At 40.7% G+C, this 24,778-nt stretch overlaps 2 protein-coding genes across 5 annotated transcripts in view; both read right to left on the bottom strand.

Moving 5' to 3' along the window:
• caln2 (calneuron 2) overlaps positions 1 to 4,085 on the bottom strand; it is a 64,127-nt gene extending 60,042 nt beyond the window's left edge. For 2 of the 3 annotated variants that reach the window (XM_088441088.1, XM_088441087.1), the window contains exons 1-2: positions 3,923 to 4,085; positions 3,704 to 3,826 (exon numbers count right to left, since the gene is read on the bottom strand). The gene's annotated coding sequence lies outside the window, so the exon portion shown is untranslated. The remainder of the gene's footprint in view (positions 1 to 3,703; positions 3,827 to 3,922) is intronic. The other variant, XM_088441090.1, reaches the window with a different exon arrangement.
• A 3,961-nt stretch (positions 4,086 to 8,046) lies between these two features.
• Positions 8,047 to 24,560, bottom strand: nf2b (NF2, moesin-ezrin-radixin like (MERLIN) tumor suppressor b). Of its 2 annotated transcripts, none has more exons than XM_088440738.1 (17): positions 24,424 to 24,560; positions 23,203 to 23,317; positions 21,508 to 21,633; positions 21,306 to 21,428; positions 21,104 to 21,187; positions 20,945 to 21,013; positions 20,623 to 20,705; positions 20,481 to 20,556; positions 20,256 to 20,393; positions 19,841 to 19,915; positions 19,656 to 19,769; positions 19,462 to 19,584; positions 17,320 to 17,537; positions 17,155 to 17,257; positions 14,066 to 14,229; positions 13,662 to 13,860; positions 8,047 to 9,864 (listed from the first exon to the last, which is right to left on the bottom strand). In XM_088440738.1, exons 2-17 carry the CDS (start codon positions 23,290 to 23,292, stop codon positions 9,817 to 9,819), a joined length of 1,833 nt encoding a protein of 610 aa, XP_088296864.1. In that variant the 5' UTR covers positions 23,293 to 23,317; positions 24,424 to 24,560; the 3' UTR covers positions 8,047 to 9,816. The 2 variants fall into 2 exon arrangements, with proteins under 2 accessions (XP_088296864.1, XP_088296863.1); XM_088440737.1 differs by lacking the exon at positions 24,424 to 24,560 and adding an exon at positions 23,466 to 23,897.
• Between the last annotated feature and the right edge of the window lie 218 nt (positions 24,561 to 24,778).

Below are 24,778 nucleotides of genomic sequence, written 5' to 3' on the forward strand. Positions count from 1 at the left end.
GGGGAGGAATGATCTCCTCAGCCTGTCCGTGGAGCAGGACAGTGACAGCAATCTGTCACTGAAGCAGCTCCTCTGTCTGTAGATGATGCTGTGTAGTGGATGTGTTGGATTGTCCATGATTGATAGCAGCTTGTTTAGTGCTCGTCGCTCAGCCACAGTTGTCAGACTGTCCAGCTCTGTGCCCACAACCGAGCCCGCCTTCCTCACCAGTTTATCCAGACGCGAGGCGTCCTTCTTCTTAGTGCTGCCTCCCCCAGCACACTACTGCGTAGAGGAGGGCGCTCGCCACAACAGTCTGGTAGAACATCTGCAGGAGCTTTTTGCAGATGTTGAAGGACGCCAGCCTTCTGAGGAAGTACAGTCGGCTCTGTCCTTTCCTGCACAGAGCTTCTGTGTTGGTAGTCCAATCCAGTTTATTGTCCAGCTGCACACCCAGGTATTTGTAGGTCTGGACAAACTCTACACATTCTCCTTTGATGGTTACTGGTTCCGGATGGGGTTTAGGCCTCCTGAAGTCCACCACCATCTCCCTGGTCTTGGTGGTGTTCAGGTGCAGATGGTTAGCGTCGCTCCATGAGACAAAGTCCTGGATCAGTTTCCTGTACTCCCCCTCCTGCCCACTCCTGATACATCCCACGATAGCAGTGTCATCTGCAAACTTCTGCACGTGGCAGGACTCAGAGTTGTACTGGAAGTCTGACGTATACAGGGTGAACAGGACAGGAGACAGCACGGTCCCCTGTGGCGCTCCTGTGCTGCTGACAACAGTGTCGGACGTACAGCCCCCCAGTCTCACGTACTGGGGTCTGCCTGTCAGGTAGTCCGTAATCCATGCCACAAGGTGTGAGCCTACTCCCATCTCTGTCAGTTTACCACTGAGCAGCAGAGGCTGTATGGTGTTGAAGGCGCTGGAGAAGTCCAAAAAAGTAATCCTCACTGCACCACTGCCACTGTCCAGGTGAGAGAGGGATCGGTGTAGCATATAGATTATAGCGTCCTCCACTCCTACCTTCTCCTGGTAGGCAAACTGCAGGGGGTCAGTGGCATGGCGGACCTGTGGCCTCAGGTGGTGTAGCAGCAACCGCTCCATGGTCTTCATCACGTGTGATGTCAGGGCGACCGGCCTGAAGTCGTTGAGCTCCTCCGGTCGTGGTTTCTTTGGGACTGGGATAATGCAGGATGTCTTCCACAGCTGGGGGACCCTCCCCCGTTGCAGGCTCAGGTTGAAGATGCGCTGTAGAGGGTCTCCCAGCTCCAACGCACAAGCCTTCAGCAGTCGCGGGGATACTCCATCTGGACCTGCTGCCTTGTTGGGTCGCAGCCTCCTCAGCTCTCCACACACCTGGGCTGCAGTGATCTTGGGTGGGGGGGAGATGTCCTCCTCTGTGCTGGTGTCTAGGGGGGGAGGGTGAGCTAGGAGGGAAGCTGCAGTACTCCGGGGTGGGAACGAGTGGGGGTGGTCAAACCTGTTGAAAAAGTTATTCAGCTGGTTGACTCTCCCCCTATCTCCTTCCATGGCAGCACCCCGCTTTGTGCTGCAGCCGGTGATAGTCTTCATTCCATCCCACACCTCCTTTATGCTGTTGTTCTGCAGCTTCCGCTCCAATTTCCTCCTGTACTGCTCCTTCGCCTCCCGGAGCTGGACTCTGAGCTCCCTCTGCACCCGCTTTAGCTCCTGCTGATCACCGTCTTTAAAGGCCCTCTTCTTCTGGTTCAGAAGGCCTTTGATGTCGCTAGTGATCCAGGGCTTATTGTTAGCATAACCGCGAACAGTTCTTACAGGAACAACAGTGTCCATGCAGAAGTTGATGTAGTCTGTAGTGCAGTTTGCCACCTCCTCAATGTCTCCCCCATGTGACCCCTGCAGTACATCCCAGTCTGTAGATTCAAAGCAGTCTCTCAGAGCCTGCTCTGCCTCAGTAGACCACTTCCTGAATGAACGTGTGGTTGCTGGTAGCCTCCTCACTTTTGGTTTGTAGTGGGGCTGAAGCAGAATGAGGTTATGGTCTGCTTTCCCCAGTGCAGGCAGTGGAGTAGCACTGTATGCATCCTTAATGTTTGCATACAGCAGGTCAATGGTCCTATTTCCCCTGGTGTTACAGTCCACATACTGGAAGAAGGCAGGTAATGTTTTGTCCAGAGTCACATGATTGAAGTCCCCAGTGATTAACAGAATGGCCTCGGGGTGCTGTGTTTGTAGTTTAGCCACAGCGGAGTGGATGACGTCACACGCTACGTCCGCGTTGGCGCGCGGTGGGATGTAAACAATGACCACAATGGCGGTTCCGAACTCTCTAGGCAAGTAATAGGGACGCAAACTTACGGCCAAAAGTTCGATGTCCCTGCAGCAGGTGGAAATCTTTGTATTTATATGCCCGGGATTACACCATCTTGTATTCACGTACATAGCGAGTCCGCCTCCTTTCCGTTTCCCGCAGGCTTTTGTGTCTCTGTCTGCCCTCACTGTGCTGAAGCCGGTTAGCTCCACGTTGGCGTCCGGGATGCTAGCCGTGAGCCACGTTTCAGTAAAGCACAGCAAACTGCACTCCCTGTAGGCTCTGATATTTTTCACCAGCGCAGCCAGTTCGTCGGTCTTGTTTGGTAGTGAGTTCACATTTCCCATGATCACAGACGGGACAGAAGGCTTGTATCGCCACTTCGCCGCTAGCCGCTTAGCCTTTAGCTTGGCTCCAGCTCTGCAGCCACGATAAGGTCTCCTTACCTCGTCAGGTAAATGTGGGATCTCACCGGCACGGGACTTTTTCAGGGCAAGGAGTTGCTTTCTCGTGTAAACGCGTTTCTGTGCGTTAAAGTCCATATCCATAGAATGAAGGTAGTCCAAGTGAGATAAAGTAAATCGCTAAAAGAACGAAAAGTAACACAAAATAACACGGAGCTGCTGGAAAGGCTACCACTCGCGACGGCGCCGGAAGTTCCTCCTGATTACAGAATTACCGATTACCGAATACTATCACTGACCTGATTAGTTTATAGTTCCCATCTATGTGCCACAAAATATTTGGGCCTGGAACAGAATACTCTCATCTTGAGACACGCAACCTGAGATATCTCATATGAACTTCCTCTGAATTGACTCGTAAAAACTTGAAGCCTTGAGACTGAGGGCAGGAAAATCAAATTTACCTCTCTGGGATTTTTTTAAGGTATCGTTTTTTTGAAGCAATATTCTTGTTATACATAACAAATACACAGTTGAGTGTGTAGAACAGTTTCGGAGCAGCAAAGCCAAAGCCCTCAAAATAAACGTTTATTCAATGCATGAAAAAAACTAAAGAAGTTGCTAACTTAAACTTCAGGGAGATTGCAAATAAAACGCTGGATGCGTGAAATCAGCTTATCTTCATTGATTTCAATGAAGCAATACTTAGTATGGTTTTGACAAAATTTGGCTGTGACTTGTGTTTGATATTATATAAGAGGTCCATTAATGTCCAAAATGCTCTTGTTCAGAATTCTGCATAAATTTTGTGATTATATAGTGCTGAGGGGAAAAATCTCAGTGCCTGCTTTACACACAACTCATTTCGTCATGATAAAGAAAATATTTTTATTATTTTATTGTGTTCCTAAAGTGTGCCTGTTGGTGCTGAGGAGTAAAATATTCATGGTTTAGCAAAAATATACAACCAAATGTGTTTTTTCTTCAAACCAATTGAGATATTGCTCATCTTGTTTTACTCACTTGGAACACGCACACCTCTCGTATCCAGATGGCCACATATTAACTTGTAGCCGGAGTTCGGATGGCTTCTGTGGACTTCACTTACAATGCAGTCCAGTTGCTCATCGTTGAATACAGATCTTTCTTCACAAAATACATTACCAATAAAGAATAAATGTGGCACTAAAAGTGGATGAGATCACTGAATAAGATGACAACTCATGAATGTAGTACATTTACCTCAAACCGGCTTGCGTCATGAGTCTGCTCGCTGTCCTGTTAGAGACTCCGAATGTCGCTGCAATTTGTTCCAGATTATAATAGGTATAATCAAACGCCAAACGTCCAGTTCCATTTGTGTGTCGTTCCCGGGGACCTGCGTACCTGTGCTGTGCTTCCTCTAAAATTGCAGGCACTCTTGGGTAGTGTTGGGACAACCACGTGCCCGTGTCATGAACTGTGTCAACACAGCAAGAACGCGCCAAACTGTGTTTATGAGGAAGTGCGTCTGTCAACACGACGCAACCGTTGAAACGAGCCAAATCACACGGTGGCCTCACTGCCTTGTGAGCGTGTTATCACTCCCAACATTCCACATTGCAGAATTTTTTTTCATGATTAAATAATAATGGGAAACAGTCCCATTCGTTGTCAAATGGAATTGTATCAATGTCATTCTTAATGGGAAACGGTCCCTCTCGTTCTCAAGTCCTAAGTACTAGGTTACTTTCAAAGTGACACTGTGTAATATTTAGACCGTTTTTCATTAAAAATGAATAAATTAAATTAATATAAATTTCACAGACTTCAAAATAAATGTGTTCTTAACGACTAACAATGTTTTAAATATAATCATAGGTCTAGTTATTAAATTATATTACATGAGGGGTGGCACTCCTCCGGAGGTCGCCATGTCTGTTATAGCTACGGACAGCAGGAGGTTTTTGTTACAGGCTGTGTCGGATCATTGTCGCATTTTCGTACAGTCGTGTCTCTCCCGTTGTCCGTTAGCCCCGTGTTTTCCTGCCAGGCTGCTCGTAGTGTTTGTTTTCTGTTTTGCCAGCCTGCCTGCGCCCTTAGTTAGAGTTTTTGCCATCCTGTTTTCTTCGCTTTTGTTCTCGTTCCGTTCCAATAAATATGGATTACATGAAGTCCCTGTCTCGACGCCCTCCTGCTTTTGGGTCCTCTACCTCTGCAACCACGCCAGTCTTCCTCCCAGCCTCGCACCCCCGTAACATATATATATATATATATATATATATATATATATATATATATATATATATATATAATTTTATTTTATTTTATTTTTTGGTCCAACAAGTTCGTTTATGTTGAATTACCAAGAAGCCTGTTGGGGAATTTATGATGGACAGTATTGCGAAGGTTTATGGTTACCAAAAAAGTTAAAATACATTCGGTGAATGTCAATGGCTTGGGAAACCCACCTCAAGAAAAAAAAAAGACACACATAAACTTTACACAGAAAACCCATTTATCAAAAGCAGAAACTAAACAGTTTGGATTTCAAAACACATATTATAGTTCACACAATAATCCTTGCAAAAGCAGAATAGCGATATTGATATCTAATATGGTCAAATTTGACTTCCATCAGGAAATTAAAGACATTATTGTGAAAGGGAAGATTGACCAAATAATAACTCTAATAAATATATATGTACCTCCAGAGAGTAATACTGTTTTTTTCAAGTCATTGTTGGATATCATGGCACTCGAAAAAGAAGGGATATGCATATGTGGAGGTGATCTCAACGTTGTCATGGATTATAACTTGGATATCACTAGTTTTAAAGGGACAATGTGTAAGATGTAGACCGTTTTTCATCACAGACAACACAAGATGCTGCGTTTTCCATTGTCCGTAGCTATAGCAGACATGGCAGTCTCAAGGGGAGTGCCACTCCCCATGTAATATAATTTAATACCTAATTTAAAAACTACTTTTATATTTAAAACATACTGTTGGTCGTTAAGAACACATTTATTTGCAAGTTTTTGACATTTCTTATCATTGACTTTATTCCTTTTTAATGAAAGACGGTCTAAATCTTACAGATTGTCCCTTTAAGAGAAATAAGAAGTCTATCACAAAACTTATGAAGAATACATGGTACAAAATATGGGCTTTGTGATGTGTGGAGAGATCTGAATCCATTGCAAATAGATTTTAATCATATTCAGCAAAAGATACCACTTATTCAAAAATTGTTTTTTTTTTTTTATTCAAAAGATTGAGATGGAAGATGTGTCTGATCCTAGTGCACTCTACCTTGAGATATGCTTGAAATGTAAAAAAAAGACATACAGCATAAAGGTTGAATGTAGGATATTAAGCAATAAAGTAGTCACTGAACAAATTAAAATGGCCATAAGGACATACCGGTACTGAGAAAAAAATAACCATGGGGATACAGACTCAGCCATATTGTGGGAGGCTTTTAAAAGCAGTTTTAAGGGGAAAATTAATGGCAATCACGAGTAATCTTAAAAACAGAAAGTAAAGCAATACAAAAATCATTTTGCATAACTGCAATGCTTAGAACAGAAACACAAGCGGACATAAAGGAGACCCTTAGTCAAACAACGGGTATTTGAAATTAAAAAGGACATTAATGATCTGCTTCAAAACAAAATAGAACCTAAAGCAAAATATTTGAAACAAACTTATTACGAATCGGACCCTAACGCAATGAAATTATTGGCAAGATGCGGACGAAAGGAAAAATGAAAATACTATCAATAAGACAGGTGATCTAAAAACAAATAAACTTAAATATGAATCAAAAGAAACTGAAGATATTTTCAGAGACCTCTATATGGGATCTCTATTCCCAGACATCTCCCTCAGACCAAACTGATGAAGGCTTTTCTCGAGCCGCTGGATTTACCTACTGTAGGCACAACACAAAATGAGAATAAAACAGCAAAAAAGGAAATTCGGGAAGGTCATTGGAAAACTTAAACCTAACAGAGCACCGGGAAGTGATGAATTTCCAACATACAGTAGTATAAGACTATTACTGAAGAATTGACACCTCTACTTTGTACCACCTTTAACTGGATTTGAACCACTGAAAAACAAGGAATATTGCCCGAATTACAGACCTATATCAGTACTGAATGTAGACTATAAAATGTGAATCTAAATTTTATCAAATAAACTCCAGACATTTATACCAGAATTGATAGATGAAGACCAGTATGGGTTCGTAAGAAGTAAACAAACGCACAATAGTATTAGAAGAACAATACATAGAGTATAAAATACTTAGACAAAATTCCAAAAGCTTTGATCAGCTTAGATGCTGAAAAAGCATTTGATAGTGTGAACTGGGAATTTCTATACCTAACATTGGAAAAAAATTGATTTGATGAATCCATTCAATGCATTAGTACATTATACAGTGGACCCCGATTACGGCGTCCCTGGCTTATGGTTTTTTTCACGTTACAAAATGGAATACTAAGTTTTTGTCGTCCCCTCTTTACGGCATTTTTCCCACTTTTTGGCATCAATAACTGTCATTAACTGTGGGTTGGCTGTGCTTATGTTGTTTTGCCTCCCTCTTCAGGCGTTTTTAGGTAATTGCTGTTATTTTCTGGTTGCGTCAAACTGCCTGCGCTGCAACACATCACTAAGATGGTTAGCTATGGGTCCCAAGATTGCTAGTGATGTTAAAGGGAGAAGTAAGAAGATGATTAGTATTAGTATGGAAACGAAGCTGGAGATAATCAAGAAATATGAAACAGGCTAGGTTAGGCTGCCCTCGCTAGGGATTATGGCTGTAAATTTCATTTTTCCTTTATATATTTTTTTATATTTTATATATTTTTTATTTATGATGTTACATAATTGTATGTATGTATGTATGTTATAATTAAATAGCACTTACTATACTATTTTGTTACTAAATTTTCATATATATACAATTTTGATGTTTTCACCTGGGGTTTTATATGCATTTGCTATGAGTTTCTATTGCCCGCCATACGACGATTTCACCTTACGATCCCAACCCTGGAAAAGATTAATTTCGTATAGCGGGGTTCCACTGGACCACAAACCAACAGCTAGAGTAAAAGTTAACGGCCCTTAGATTCAAATTGGAAAGAGGAACCAGACAGGGTTGTTGTCTAAGTCCCAGACTGTTTGCTTTGTAAATTGAACCACTGGCTGAGATAAGACATGAAATTGCTCTTGAAGAGGTAGATTTAAATAACCGAAAACCTATAATTACTGTAGTCTTTACGCGAACAATATTATGATACTTAAAAAAAAAAAAAAAAAAAAAAATATATATATATATATATATATATATATATATATATTTTTTTTTTTTTTTCCCCCTAAAACACAGGTCATTGTGTTTAATTGTGCACCGACCCAGTAACTAAAGAAACAGCAAATTAAGTGGGAGGCTAAATCTATCAAGTACTTGTGAGTGACTATAACAAAAGACCAATTATATGAGTCTAACTATGGGCAGTTTGACATAATCATGAAGGATGACACAGAAAGGTGACGTCAATCCAATGGGTTTATGTGACAGGATACATGTGGTAAAAATGAATATCTTGCCATGTCTACTCTTTCTATCCCTTACTTTGCCTGTAAATATTCCAAAGGACCAATGGGACTTGTGGGATTCTGTATATATATATTACAATTGATATGGGAAGGTAAACATACAGGAATTAGATATGCCACGTGACAATTAAAGACAAGGGGGGAGCAATTGGGGGGAAGGACACGTACAATTTCAACAGTGATTTTTTTTTTTTTTTTTAGGTATTTACAAATGACGGACTATTATGTCAAACATATGAAGACACGTGAAGATGACATACACACTATGATAAAACTGCTTACAAGAGTTTATGATAATACTGTCTTGAAAGTTGTATCAGTCTTGTACCAATGTTTGATGAACTCCCAAGCGAGTTCAACAATGTATGTAAAAACTAAATGGGAAAGAGAGCTGGGTGGGTTGACCCAAGGGAATGTGGCAAGACGTGTCACATACACAATTCCTCATTAAAATCTCCAAAATGGAAAGAATTCAATAGAAAAAATTTAATATGTTATTTTATGACACCTAAGATTGAAAGTAAACAGACGATGACTCGACAGGTATGCTAGAGGCTATGAAAATACACTTTATTGACCCCGACCACGCTCATATGTTTTGGGAATATATTTATATACGACCCTTTTGGGGGACCATTCACTCAGCTTTTGGTGATGGTTTGGAATATGTGGTTCCTAAGACGTGTTTGGTTTCGTATTTGGGATGTTTGGAAGCGGCTGTGCATAAAGACGATCAATATTTTGTCAATGTACTCCTGGTGGCCGGAAAAAAAAGGCTATTACAAAAAAATTGGCTTGAGACTGAATCACCATCCTGTAAACAGTGGCTATCAATCGTGGATGATATACTGGACATGGACGGCCTTACATATAGACTGAGACTGAAGGAATTTTTTTTTTCAGAAGAATTGGGGAAATGGGTGACATTCGGGAAAAAAAATGCATCTAGATGGACCATAGCACATCATGTAACAGGCTTCTTTTTGTTCTTGCTGTTTGTTGGTTTTCTTTTGTTCTCCTCCATTGAGGAGGTTATATTGAAAATGTTTTTATAAATAAACATTGTTAAAAAAAAAAAATCAGTCATTCAAAAGTTTGTGTTTGTGTCATCAAATAAAAACAGCAAAAGACCATGGAGGTGATGAAATCCAACATAAATACCAAGATAGAAAAATGAAAAACAAAAAACGACGTGTCAGACGTGTCAAGGTTGCTAACGCGTGATGTCAAGTAAAGATGAACAAATTGGCACCTGTCAATCAATGCCAAAAATCATCAGCGTGAACAATTACGCAATGAATGGAACCTGACTGAGCACAAGTCCAGAGGAGAATAAGAGGAGACAAAAGCGCAGTGGAGCAGGACTGTGGAGTTGAAATGTGTCATCTGTGTTGTGAAAATTCCAATCAAATGCAAATATAAAAAGGCACCTGTTTGCACAAATGAAGAAAATCCCAAAAGTGTTTAGTCTTCCAAACGTTGGCGAGAGTAAGGCAAGGCAAAGCGCCGACTCTTATCCTGCTCACACCTCCTCAAAGAAAGCCATCTGAGACACGTAGGCTGAGTTTCTCTGTGCCAGAAAAACAGAGGACAGTGTGAACAATTTGAAGGCAACAATATGAATTGAGTGTTGCCCAACGTGGTACAGTATTCTTTGCTCACACACAATCATAGCAGCTGCACTTGCGAATGTCTCTTTAAAAATTAATTAAAAAAACAAAACAAAACAAACAAACGCCCTGTTCAATTGCCTATTCAATTTTTTGGGAGAATTGATGTTGTAACAGATATGAAAAGGTTAATATATCTACAATGGTTAAATTATAGCACTGTTTCTCAATTACATTTTGCAAAGCCCACCCTAGGAAAGAGAAGACATTTTATGCCTCCCCACTACAAAGTTATTATATAGGAGACTACAAATAAGATCATTATTTTTGAAAATTGTAAAAGTATACCTATAAGTACACCTAAAAATTTATCTTTTTTTAACATTCATAAAATAAAAAGAGCCATTTAAATCAACTTTCAGCAAATGTTTACTTTTTACAGGGGTTTATACAGGTTACAACTTATCAATCTGAAAAAAAGTTTGAAGTGCAAATATGTCCATTCTTTTTCAAACTTGAACCATTTCTGACCAACTGAGAAATGTTCAATTCTGAGGGAAAAAAATACATAAATAATAAATGCAAATTGATCTGGAATACCAAGATTAAATACTTTAACTTGACATTATTTTTTTTCTTAATCACCTTTTTTTTTGTCGCCAAAGCTTTTATTTTGAAGTTGATACCAGAAACTATGTTGCAACAACCGCTGCGTTTATACCATAACCTGTTACGGCAGAAGTCATAAGTTGTGACTCGATACAAACAACACACCATTGCCCTGAAGTCACATTCAATGGCCAATTCAGTGTCATTAAAAAAAAGTGTGAAGTGTCATAACAAAACCATTTATGAATATATTTTTACTTTCAACCATTCTAAATTTTCAGTGGCACCAGACCTATCCACATATATTTAATTGAAAAAGAAAACAAAAAACAAAACGTATATGCCTTTTATGGACTAGCAAAAATAATGATGTTGTATGGATTATAATGCCTATCATAAATAGCCAATTTCCATATACAGCGCTGTAAAACTTTTGTTTTATCATGCATTTCTGTATGAATCCCTTAAATGGGCCCTCGACTGTCAGTCGAAAAACTTGACGTGTTGAAACATTAACAGGACTAATCCAGTACGTGGCGTCAAAGCCTAGTTAGTGTTGCAAACACTTGCTGCACAGCGGGAGTATATTGTTCAATAAACACAATATGGATTGCAAGAGTAAAATACATATGTGTGTTTTTGCATTGGTGCTTGAAGGTAGTATTATTTTTTTTGCCAGTTCGTGCTATTATTTGAAATACTGTATTATGTGTTTGAGCATTGGTGCCAATGTGTGCTTACGTGTCCCTGTTAGTCTGTCTTGAAAAGGGGGGCCTCAATGTCTGCAAAAGTGTTGCTTGAGACCGTGTCTGCTGTTTGCTCTCCACTCACTTTAGCACTTTTAGAAGATGACATTAAAGACTGGGTGTGTGATGTGACATGTCAGTATGCTGACAAAAAGTGCCTGGTGATTGAAGCTTAAGCAGCAATGATTCGTCCATTGTTTGAATATGAATCCTAAAGGATATGGGTGTTTTCAAGCGTCCAATAAAAACTTTGTATGCAACTGCAGTCTGCAGCTAAGAGGGCAGGCCTTTACAAAATTCTGCCTAGTGACCAATGGGCAGGGATGATAAAATAAATAAATAAATAAACTGCCTAAGGCTTGCTGTGTCAGCATCAGCTATTATTGGTCCATTGATTGAAAATGGGGCGGCTCAGGGCATCTCTCCAGCTTCCTCCCACACTCCAAAAACATGCATGGCAGGTGTATTGGACATACTATTGATCTGATTAGGTGCGTTCATCTCTGTGTGCCCTGCAATTGGCTGGCAACTAGTTCAGGGTGTCACCCACTTACTGACCAAAGCCAGCTGGGATCGGCACCAGCAACCCTGTGACCCTTGTGAGGATAAGCGGCTCTAGAAAATGGATGGAGGGATGGATGATGATGAATGAATGATTAAAAATGAAAGTTATTTAATGTGGATATTTTCAGCTCATACACTAGACTGCAGGGCTTCTAAAATGTTTATTTTAATTTTTTCAAATGTATTTTATTTACTTATCTATGTATACATGCACATACAACATACTACTTACTACTACTTACTTTTGCTAATAGCATAATTCTGCTATTATTGCCCGTCAAGGCTATGGTTTTTCTCTCTCTCTTTTTTTTAATCTAGATATGTATAGGTATGTCTGATGACACTAAATATTTTGAGATGAAAATAAAAAATAAAAAAATATTCATAAGTGCCTTTGTGGTGACCAACATGGTGATGTGTCGTTGTAGTGATAAATTAATTACACTTGTCAAAAACTGGGCATGCATAAACTAAATAAACATGCATGAAACATAAATTCCGTTGCTATGACTAATTGACATATTTTCTAACGATGTCATATGAAATGATCCGCAAATATAAATATATATATATATATATATATATATATATATATATATATATATATATATATATATATATATATATATATATATATATATATATATATATATATGTACACATACATATAACATTAGTTTTGCTATTAGCAAAATTCTGCTATTTTTTTTTTAAAGTGTGTGGATAGGTCTGATGCCACTGAACATTTAGAGTGGTTGAAAGTAAAAATATATTCATAAATGGTTTTGTTATAACACTTCAAAAGCAGTGATATTTTTTGAAAGAAAAATAAAATGTGTACTATATTTTTAACAAGCTCCAAAGGGTTGAATGTGGCTTTGACATCACTTCTTCATGGGGAGAGTATTGAAGTAAATAAAATTGGTCAATCATTATAACGATTAAATCTGTTATTCGGTCTTCTGTGGTATATGTTTTTCACCACGCTAAAATTTAACAAAAAACAACAACAACAAAATCTAATTATATATATATTTTTTTACTTTTCTTTTTTTTTTTTTTATGATACCCAGTCTTAATGTCTGCAGCCCTATGGAAAAACACAGGATGCTCCAATTATTTTCAACTCCCGTCTCCTGTGGTGTTATTCTGGTTTTCCAATTGAAGAGAGGAATCTTAAAATATTTGCATATATAAACATTGCAAAAAGACAAAAAAAAACAAAAACAACAACAAACAAAAGGGCACGCATCGTAACTAACAAGGGCTGTATGATTTTTTTTAAAAAACTATTAGGAAAATTTTCAGCTGTAGTTGAAAAAAAACCCTTTTTTTTTTTTTTTTTAAACACTCAGCATCCACTTCAACCTGTTGAGCCTGGAAAGGGGCTCCTTCCACCCGTGGTCTCTTCTGAAGGTTTCTTATTTTCCACAGTTGGGGTTTTTGAGTTTTTCTTTTCCCTTCCGGGAGCTTTGTTCAAGGGATGCTGTAATGTATTTATGATGAAAAGAAGTCTCTGTATGACTTTTTTTCACCTGTGAAGCCCTTTGAGACTTCAGTGATTCACTTGATTTGATTAGCTAGCCCTCTCACAACGTTTGCCGGCCTGGTTTACCATCATGCAATGCATTCTGATGAGTATTCCATTGCACTTTTGCACAACAACCCTCACCAAAAATAAAAATGCTCGTGCTCTGCAGGGATGAGAAATCTCGTGGCGTTTTAAGGATGATCTCATCATATCCCTAATGGTCTACATTTAGCCCACTTTTCCAGACTAGGAAAGGTGGGAACTCAAATGCATTCTGCGATAATGAAGTGCATCTTTGGGCGCTTACATTGGCATGAGGAATGTACAGCGGTTCCGGGATGTAAGCCCTGGCATCATGGAGAGCATACATGGCTGATGGCGCCTGATGAGGAAGATGAGGATGATGAAGATGCTGCTGCTGGTCCTCCAGCTTCAGGGACTCAATCTCAGACTTGAGCTCCTTCAATTGGTCTTGAAGATGTTTGCTCTTCTCCATGTACTCCAGCCTAACACACGCACACGCATACATATGCACATATTATATATACATATGCACAGTATATATATATATATATATATATATATATATATATATATATATATATATATATATATATATATATACACACACACACACACACATACATACACTAAACACACAGTGTCAAAGACACAAGATGAAGCAAGAGGAGCGCTGCGCATATGTAAAACCTCTCTCGCTCGATTTCCATGGAAAGCCTCTTCATGTCTGAGTCCTTAAAGTCCAGACGTGAGGATGTGGCTTCGTAGGCACGCTCAGTTTCCGGAGGCGTGGCGGGTGCCGAGGTGGGCACAAGAATGGCAGGAGGAGGAGGTGCTGAATAAGCCGCTATCAACTGAATACATAGCACTTCAGTGACATGAGAAAGAACTCCTTTAGAAGCTGCAACACTTAAAAAAAAAATAAAATAAACGGAGTACGTGCCTGCTTGCATTATGAGGACCATGTTTCACATCACAGTGAGTGAGTTGAAGACACAACCATACTTCCTTCAGCGCCTTATTGAGCCATTTCTTTTGTCATTTATATCGAGTCAAACATGTTGTCTGTATTATAAGCTTCAGCCGTTCTATGTAATTCATTATTTTCCATTAATATGGTGCGGTGTCCAATAAGGATTGACCAATTATCGATGGGGCCGATTATCGGGGGTGATATTTGGCAAATTTATGCATATCAGCATCTGCCTTTTTATTAATCTTACGGCCGATAAACTCCTTATGGAGCCTTATCTGCATGTGTCTGGATACTGGCTCCAACAACAGTACCGCCCATAGCAGCATCTGATTGGCTAGCCTTGCAAAACCCAGATGCAATCAGTAGTGAAAGTCATTTATTTTTTTTCCATTGCTGTCCACACAGGCAGCCAGACTCTTGTGTGGCTTAATTACATCAGAACTCAATGGAGAGATAACATGTTTCGAAGTTCAAATGTAAGTTTAAAGAGAGTACAACTTTACCAAACTTTTAACCATGAAAAGCGAATTGAATTACTTTGTGTATTTAAGCCACAATTGATATAAAGTTGCTTGCTTTGTCTTGAATCCCATGCAGGCTAACACCATCTAGTTAAGGGGTCGGCAACCCGCGGCTCTCGAGCCGCAGGCGGCTCTTTAGCGAGGTCCTAGTGGCTCCCTGGAGCTTTTTCAAAAATGATTGAAAATGGAAAAAGATGGGGAAGAAAAATATTTTTTTCGTTTTAATGTGGTTTCTGTAGGGGGACAAACATGACAAAAACATTCTTAACATTTTCCAATGCTGTAAAAATGTGTAAAATAAATATTACATTTCAACATTTCTGTCAACGAAGAATTACATCATAGCCTGAGTCACGCGTTTCTGTTAGCAGGGCAGGATGCTAGGCAAGTGGCCATTGTAAACAAACCGGCGGCCATGAGCCATGGATCCCAAAGGGAAAAAGAGAAAAATAACTTAGGAGAACAGACGATTCAACATTCCTCGGACCGAATCATTTGCATTCGTTGCCAATGCAGAAGGATTACCTGAATGTTTGCTCTGTAGTGAGAGGTTGTCAAATAACAAAAATAGCAATGTGGAACGACATTTTCAGGGAAGGCGTTCTACATTTACAGCCGAGTACCCAGTCGGCAATGAGAGAAAAAGTGCGATTGCATTACTTTTGCAGAAATTAGAGGAGCGCAAAAATATATTTAAGAAGTGGATTGCATCTCCAAACTCCACGACTGCTGCAAGTTTCGTTGCAACCCGGGAGATAATAAAACGTGGCAAACCGTTTACAGTTGGTGACTACATGGAGTCATTCATCAACATATCAGAACACCAATTTAAGGACTTCATACAAAAACCGGGATACTAAACAACCGGGATAATACAAAAAAAAAGACACGCCTCTCTCCGCCAAGACAGTGAAGGAAAGAACGATTAAAATGGCAGGCAACACCGATCAACAAATCAAGGACATTAATTCAGATATTGATATTGTCCACCGCCCACTGCCTATTGAACAGACTGCGCGTTTATGCAGGTATGTGGCTGATGTTTTATTTTTATAGATACAGGCTACGTTTTATTGCACTCTATTGCCCAGATAAGGGCCACCTTATGCACGTCCCATTTTGTTTTTTTCAAATCCTCATGAATAAAATCTTCTAAAATCCGCTCTATTTAATTTAATAAAAGCAATGAAACATAATTCATTAATATTCTAGTTTAGTTAAACTTGAGGCCGCATCGCACAACAGAGTAGTCATGTGGTGTGTCAGGATGCACTGCAGGAAAAATAAACATTTAATCATGAAGCCTCATTATGTATTCGTAGTTAATCATTTTGATAGTAGGCTAATATAGCTATTATAGATACATACAGCATGTGTTGCCTTCATTATAAGGCTTTTATTTTTTTGTGGCTCCAGACGTTTTTTTTTTTTTTTTTTTTTTGGTCCAATATGGCTCTTTCAACATTTTGGGTTGCCGACCCCTGAGCTAGTTAGTTGCTTACTTGCGATGTCATCGCCTGCATTTTCACTTTAAAAGACATTTTTTCTTTCAACACCAATTGACCACTTTGACAGAAGTTGAGTAAAATTAAGTTAGTAAGTCAAAGCAGTACTAAGCACGTTGAGGGGAGAGACATCTTCATATAAGCTTTTGTGCACGTGTTTAATGACACTGAAGTTGCAGAAACTAACTGCAGTCCATCACAATGTGCGTTAGTAAATGAAGTTATTATTATTATTACGACACATTTTTTACTATTCACAGTTATTTTACTCTGCCATTTTCTGAGTTGAGAGATCTCGAGCATCAGAAAATTTTATGAGATGATGGAAGTGTATTCTGAAGCCATCTTGACAAGTTTCTTGTAGAGGAACATGATATTGCTGCTCTACAGTTGAAATGATCAATAACAATAACAGTATTAGTACAATTTTTTACAGCAGTAAGTATTCCTTGATTCCTTGAAATAGATATTGGCTTTAAATATCGGTTACCATGACTACCGATAATCTGTATCAGCTTTCGGTCATATCTCGTGTGCAATGTATGAATTGTGACATGAGGAAACGATTGCTCAAAGTTTTCTTATTTGGTTTGAGTCATAGACATTTTGAAAGGGATTAATCCCAGAAAACGTGGTTGCACTATATAGTGGTTGTGGCATTTTTTGTTTGCTGGTGTGGCTGGCCTTCACCAAAGTTGGTTCACTATGCGCTGGACTGACTACAGCTGAAAAAAGGTGCAGCAAGGCTAATTGCGTGCTTCTGTGTCACAACTGTACCGGATAGGTGGTCTTGGTGATCTCCAGCAGTTTCTGCTTGGCCCTCCTTTCAGCATCTTTGGCCTCGGTGAGGTCCTGCTTCAGATGGTCCGCCTCCTTCAGTCTGCAAGCACAAGCATCGTGATGAAGCCAAGGAGCAAAGCCAGGGCAGAGAAGCGCAGGTACCTTCTTTCCGACTGCTCCACCAGTTTGACCGCCAGCTGCTCAGCCTCCCTCATCTTCTGCTCCATCAGCCTCTTCTCCTCTTTGGTCTTCATAGCGCTGACTTCTAATCTCTGCCGCTCCTGCTCGGCCTCAGCCGCCTTGTGAGCCAGCAGCTTGGCTTCCTCCTCAGCGATTTGCGCTTTTTCTGCCAGAAGGTCAGCAGTCTCCTCAGAGCGCAACTGAAGGGAAAGATCACATATGATCCAGTTAAATGTGGAGATGAAGCAGTGGTGCTACATCACATGTTTGAGGGCATTTTGGAGTGGAGAGATGTCAAAGTTCTCTTATTTAATTGTTAGGCAATACATTGAAAATCATCATATGTAAGCAATTGGATGATGAGTTGATTGTATATTGATATATTAATATGTCTTCAAACCATGAAAGTAACCCTAACCCCTAGCCAGGAATCAAAAAGATTTGCTCGCCTTGGTTTTAGAACATAAAAAATGCATATCAGCTTGACTTTCATTTCGGTATCATATGTTTCTGTGGTTGTCGTACAACCTGCTTTTTGGCCAAAATTGATCAACAGGTGTCTGATTCATTAACATTTTCAAGAATGTTGACCTTTGTGTTTTTCTACCCCTCCTGGAGTTATTCTGTCGGGGTGGCCCTGGATCAGGCAATAGAGGGGCTCGTCCAGTAACCGAAGGGTCAGCTGTTCAAATCCTGCTCTGACAGACTCACGTGTAGTTGTGTTCTTGGGACACCTCACCCACATTACCTCCAGTGGTCGGAGGGGCAAAAGGTGCAATAGGGCAGCCTCGCCTCTGTCAGTCTGCCCCAGGGCAGCTATGACTACACAATGTAGTTTACCACCACTGGTGTGTGCGTTTGTAATGTCCTATGTAAAGTATCTTTGAGTGTCATGAAAAGCGCTCAATTTATCTATCTATGGACTCAGTAGGAGGAGACCCAAACCCATCCTCATTCTCTCTTTCTCACTGGCTACTACAATAACCACTATTTCTATTTTTGCATCTCTGTTTCTTGCAGGTGATGATCAGCATGGCTGAGCACACCCACCTTAGGGTGGTCATGCACCACGTATGGATGCGTGTTCAACCACTTTCCTTTTTCCTTTTATATGTACAGCGGCTGAATAAGGTATTGAATATGTCATCATTTATATCACTAATTCCAAAAGGTGCTATTGACATGAAATTGTCACCAATCAATTGGGACCAATCAAATTAATCAAGTCATGCAAAGAATGCAGCTCAAATAATACAGTATATTTAGTGATACAAATGATGTGTTCACAAAGTAATTCAGCTGCTGTATATATGTACATATGAATTTTGCTCATCAATGGTCGCTAAAGCTGCTTGTTTACTTTCAAACTTAGCTGTAGTAGATGTGTGTGACGTCACACTTGCTGTGATCATGACAGCTCTGATCCACTTACTGTATATGAAGAACTCTCAATCTTACTGTGCTGTGTTGTAAAAGAAAAGAAAATTGGTGTCCAAAGACAGACACATGCCTGTTTGGCCTCTGTACTACGGTTAGGAGGTCACTTGGCATGAGAAAGAAAGGTAGGCCAGGTTTTAATGAACACACTTCTAACACTTTATTTATATATATACAATGCCTGGGGGTCTGTTCAAAGAGTTCACTTATCACGGCAATTTTCCGGTCCCCATTAACCATGAAAAATGAGGCAACACTGCATGTAGACAATGGCGCCACAGACAGGCACAGTGGCTTTTAGCTTTTTGTCTATACTTGTATAGTGACAATGAAGGCATCCGTGCCTCCCCTTGTGGCGGCCCTTCCCCATTCTATTTTTTTTTCCAGAGGTTGTTAATATATATGTGACAGATATTTATTTTAAAAACATTGCTCTATATTTCAATTTATCACAATACATATTGCAATATGCCTTTGCTGTACTGGAGCACATTGCAATACTCTTTCAAGCCACAATACCCACCATGAGTGAACAGGCTTCCACATAGCTTGCAGGGAGACATCAAAAACAGGCAAGATATAGCTCTTGAGAACCGAAGTTCCCTACCCTTGCTTTAGAGGATTTTAAGTTGCTGGATAAATTGAAGCCAGTTTAAGTGTTTTTAGTATTAGGTGTAAAAAGCTCACCAGCGCCTCATTTGCCAGGCGTGCCTCATCCTGCAACTGGAAAAGTCTTCGTTCCATCTCCTCCTTGGCCCGCTCTGCTTCCTCCCGCATCTGCTTCTCTCGTGCCAGGATTTGTCGCTCCATCTGGAGGTAGAGCGAGTGCCACCAGCCATCAGTGCACCAGCCAGTGAGAGTGCGATAAACCACATTGCCACCTTCTTGCGGGCCTTCTCCTCTTTGGCCTGCGCCTTCATCTGCTGCACCTCGATGGAGTCTACCTTCCTCCTTCGCATGAACAGATCGTGGTTGCCTATGCACAGCTGCAGGATCTGTAGATGCAAGAGCACATCAAGTGCCCCACGGTCTTCAATGAGCAAACACCCGCCCTCACCTCACTCACCAGCTTGTTGACGCGCAGCTGAGACGAGTAGAACTTAAAGACGTCTTTCTTCTTGTCAAGAGGCTTGATGGTAAACTGCAATGACGAAGGTCAGAGCATTCACAAAAAGAAAAACAAGAGGAAGAAAACGGAACGGCTGGGTTGTAAGGTAGCTCAATATACTGAAAAAAAAATTGTCACGCAATACTAGCATGCCATATGTTTCAATGGTATATGCGATTGCATGGTTTTATCTCACCTTGGCCTGATCAGATGCACTCTTAAAAGTACATTGTTTTGCAATGTGAAAAAGTTACAGAATAAAAACCAAAATAAATAATTTCTTGAGATAAATTAAATATAAATTTGAGTATTTCCTGTTTTTCAAATATAGCACAGCCCTACTTGGCCGTTGACATCCATTTGCCGTGCTCGCCTCTTTCTCGCTGTAGGAGATGTTGCGAATGCCACTCCAGGGAAAGGACCTGTTGGGGGTGAGCTTGCTGTTGGGGCTGTAGATGTGAAGTCCCTGCGCATCCACACCCAGCAGCAAGTCTGTGTCACGTTTATTTTGCTGTGGGAAGCATTCAGGTTAGACGCATTGTAGAAGCCACATGCTCTCACTTATGCAAAGATTCAGTTCAATGTCAAGCACACTTACCGTGATGTCGAAGTAGCTGACGCCGTACATCTCCAGGTCTTGCGCAATCTTCAGGTATTCCATCTCAGCTTCATCCCTGCGAGGATGATACCACCGTAACAATCGACCCGGTGCAGGAGTGCCTGTGTGTCTCATGTGTTACCTGGCAATGCCCCGGTGCTCGGCGTACCAGGCGGTGATCTTTTCCTCCCACATGTCTGCTGTCATCTGGTACTGCATCAGCACCTGCCATCAAATGGAAAAAAAAAAGACACAGTCCATTCAAGATGAGACTTGATTGGTTCCACAGAAAGGAAATGCTTACAGCAAGTACAACATACTTAAGCAGCACATTAATTTTTATAAGAAAGGACGCATTTACACAATAACAAGAAACTACCGGCACTTATTAAATGTCAGCTGAGTTCCAACATTTGTACATCAAAATGGCAACACTCCAATTATTTTCTTTTAGTATCACTTACAGTTTTGGGTAGAAGTTCATCGTGTGCCAGGAAGCCCGGTTTGTGGAAGTTGGGGTCGTAGTCGCCATACTGGAACAATGAACGACAAAAAAAAAAAAAAGTTGCACTTGCGGTTGTTGATTAAGGGGGTCACATGTTGCAATGACACGATCGCTTTACTTTGGCTTGGACGGCATATGAGGCCAGAAGAACAGAAGCTTCTGGAGAACAAAAAATCTCCTCATCTAAGATCTGTTTTTTCACCTGAACCAAAGGACCAACAGGAGGTAAGAAATAGCCAAACAAATGAAGAAAAAAACCACAAAAACTCTATTAAATTTAACTGACTTTTTTTGTTTATTTGTGTTTTTAAGAAAGTAACCTGTAAGAAGAAGAGATGCTGTGTGATTTCCTGGACAAGTTCTTCTTCAACTTTCTCAGCAAAAAATTTGGCCAGGAAGTGAAATGTGATGGGTGAGTCTTTTGGAACCTCCTGATCCAGGACCTGAGAGGAGAGTTATTTGAACTGAATAAGATGACAGGCAAGCATCAAATCTCATCATTTGTTCCTTTTCTGAACTCACTCTTTTGTCAGGCTTGAGCCACGCGTATGTGTCCTTGACGGTGTAACGCAGGCCAAAGAACCAAGTCTCCCTCAAGCCCACCGTGCGACACACCAGGTCAAACAGGTCTTTGCCTTTCCACTTCACCTGAATGGTAAAAGCACAAGAACAGCTGCATGTGTGGGATCCAGAGAGAATCCGAAGCTATGCACACAGTGTACTTTTAAGGGTTTCCATCATTTTGCAGGGGTGTCTGGATGTGCAGGAAGGATAAATGTTGCACACTCAAAATTACACAATGAAGTTTGTTTATTCTCCCCATGGGGGCTTTCTCCAGGCACTCTGGTTTTCTCCAATAATACCGAAAACATGCATGGTAAGTACATTGGACACTCCAAACTGTCTTTAGATGTTTTCGTGAGCATGAATGGTTGTTTATTTATAAGTGTCCTGTGAATTGGCAGCCAGATCAGGGTGTCCACCGCCCACTGCCTGAAGACAACTGGGACAGGCTCTAGCACAACCATGACTCTAGTGAAAATAACCAGCTAGGAAAATGGATGAAATGCTAAATACAACAGAAGAAATACAAAAGTAAAATATATTTTTATTCACTATAAATAGTCATAGATCTTTATATGGTGGTGTGTCTTGAGAAGTGCAGTGGTCACGTGATATTAGGACAAAGTAGTGAGTTGGCTGCCAGATCACCAAACACAATGGGTGAACTATTTTCCAGTGGTACATATAGAGCGGGACTCTGTAGTGAATGAGGCGTTAGGAGATAAGGGTGCACATTAAGAAACAGCCCATGTGTTTATGAAGAAGTTGCTCATGGCAGATGTCATTGTGTGTCTTTTACATGAAGAGCAGAAATGTCTTAGAGCCAGTTAAAAGTCTGTCTGACTTGAGCAGATGAGCTTTTCATTAACTGGAAGGGAAGAAAAGATGTAGGACTTCCTCAATTTTGTCCACATGAACGCAATGATGACCACAATGATGATGAGGATATGAATCGGACATGTGCTTCATCTATGCCTAAAAAAAAAGTTGGCCCATTCCTGCTTGGACAAGTTACCACCACTTGAAAAAATGAATGCTTCAGTTATGGCTCATATTACCCTTGTGGGTACTATACTAACTTTTCTTCTCTTTAGGATGGGACTTCTAAGCAGGGCAAGTCTTGCTGCAATTTGTTTACTTCTTGTAGAGATGAAGACTTCTGCAAACTAAATTAACCCCCTCTTAAAGTTAATGACAAAGCCAGACACACTTTTCCCCCTCCTTCTAAGTTGAGCAGAGAAGGAAGGGGCGCGTGGTTACATACGTCAAAAAGAGAGAAGGGAGAGGGAGGTTTACAAGATCCAGTATTATGCCTTTTGGGTGGTTGATTTGAATTTTTGTCACTCCCACCACCCCTTAAAAAATTAAAATTTCAAAAAATGGTGCCGGCGGGTACTAGTTAAACCCTAAGGACAACAAGAGTAGTCCACGAGTCTGTTTTAAATAGCTCACCAATATTTATTTATAACGCAAATTAAAACAATCAGGATAGAAAATGGTTGGGTGGATCGTTGCATGCAAAGTACTGTATAAGGAGAAAAAAATTGTCAAACAACAACGAAGACAGTTAAAACACTAAATTAATACCAAACAAATTTGCACAATACTCAGTCCACGCACTGAATTAAGATGAGTGGGTGTGTGATGTCGTACCTCACAACTGAACTCCATTTCAGCATCCATTGTCGTGACTTTAACTTTGAAGGTCTTTGGCTGTTTCTTTTTTAAGCCTAAAATTGACATTTTCCTGCGTTGCTGTCAGACAAACCTGCGGAGAAGCAACGACTATTTATAGTACTTTTCTGCCCCAAACAACCCAAAAGAGATGTTCCTCGTTAAAAAAAAAAAAGTTTCACAAAACACATATTATCATACAGTAGTACGACACGCAGTTTGAATATAGGCAAGTCTCTTACCAGCAATAAATGTTAACGTTCATGAAGCTCAACCGAGTTGAAGGAAACCTTTGTTGTTGTTGCTAGTCGGCTTGGTGCTAAGCTAACTTGCACTAACGCCAGTTTCAACTAAAGCACAAAAACACACCGAGAGCGACTCAAACAAGTCAGCAACTTTTCGCAAGACTCCATGACTAAAGACAGGTATAAAGCGACTCCTCGCTTGCTTGAGTGTTTTCTTTTCCCTCAATCAGCTGCCAAAAGTGTTTTAGCTGCTTACTAACGAGTAGCAAAAGTTCAGGACAATCTTGTTTTGATTCAAGCGAACGAAAGGGAAGAAAGCGCCCTCTTGATGCAGCATGAGCCACTGCAGGCTGGATCACCATTGCTCAGCTTGGATTCAGAAGAAAAAAAACGTCTAAACCTGTGGTCCCCAACCTTCTGATCACCGCGGCCCGGTCAACGCCTTAAATTTAGACTGCGGACCGGGTGGGGTGTGTGTGTGTGTGTGTGTGTGTGTGTGTGGGGGGGGGGGGGGGGGGGGGGGGGGGCATCATCCTTGTCACTACGCCTCAGATTTATATTGATTTTTATTGCGGACCGCAATATAAATTGCAATATTAAAAAAAAACACATCACAAACGTATGGACGGGGTATGGTATGGACTTGTCCACTTTCTTTTTAATCGCGAGAAGAGAGGGGAGGAGGGCGAGCTTGCTGTGCACTTCACGGTAGATCCGGAGAAAAGAGCATTGCTGAGAACTTTCACTTTTCTGGGATGTGACATAGCCAATATTTTCACGGACAGCACCTTTATTCTTTGCAGCAATACTCGCCTGCCAAAAAATAAAAGTTTCAATGTCGCAATCGAGTGGCCGAGACCGTGCTAAATATTGTGCTGACAATGTTGCGCTATCGTTAGCTTAGCACAGTAACTAGGGTACAAAAGTTGTTAAGTGAAGCAAACCCTGTCCATACCAATTGTCCCAAGTTCTCGCTTCCGCCTTTCGACAAGCCAGGTGAGGGCTCTTGCTTGGCTCTGTTTCGTATTGAAAGCTCAGCTGGCCGTGTTGGATCACTCCCGGTGACCGCAAAGCGGCCGCCATGATTCATTCCTGCCCCCTGCGTGAGCCGTTGAATGTTCCCGAAGTTGATTGGTTGTGGCGACTCAAAACGCGGAAAAAGTAAATAAAAAATAACTTCACTCGAAAGCTGCTTCTCGTGACCACTCGCGGCCATTTGCGTCGCTCCATTCGCGTCCATCGCGTCGCCCGACGTGCATTCGCGCCCAGTCACGCGAACTCCATTGACTACAATACAAAACGCTCCGCTT

This window comes from Hippichthys cyanospilos, chromosome 18, assembly GCF_059441005.1.
Source record: "Hippichthys cyanospilos isolate Australia breed blue-spotted pipefish chromosome 18, RoL_Hcya_1.0, whole genome shotgun sequence".
Classification (NCBI taxonomy): domain Eukaryota; kingdom Metazoa; phylum Chordata; class Actinopteri; order Syngnathiformes; family Syngnathidae; genus Hippichthys; species Hippichthys cyanospilos.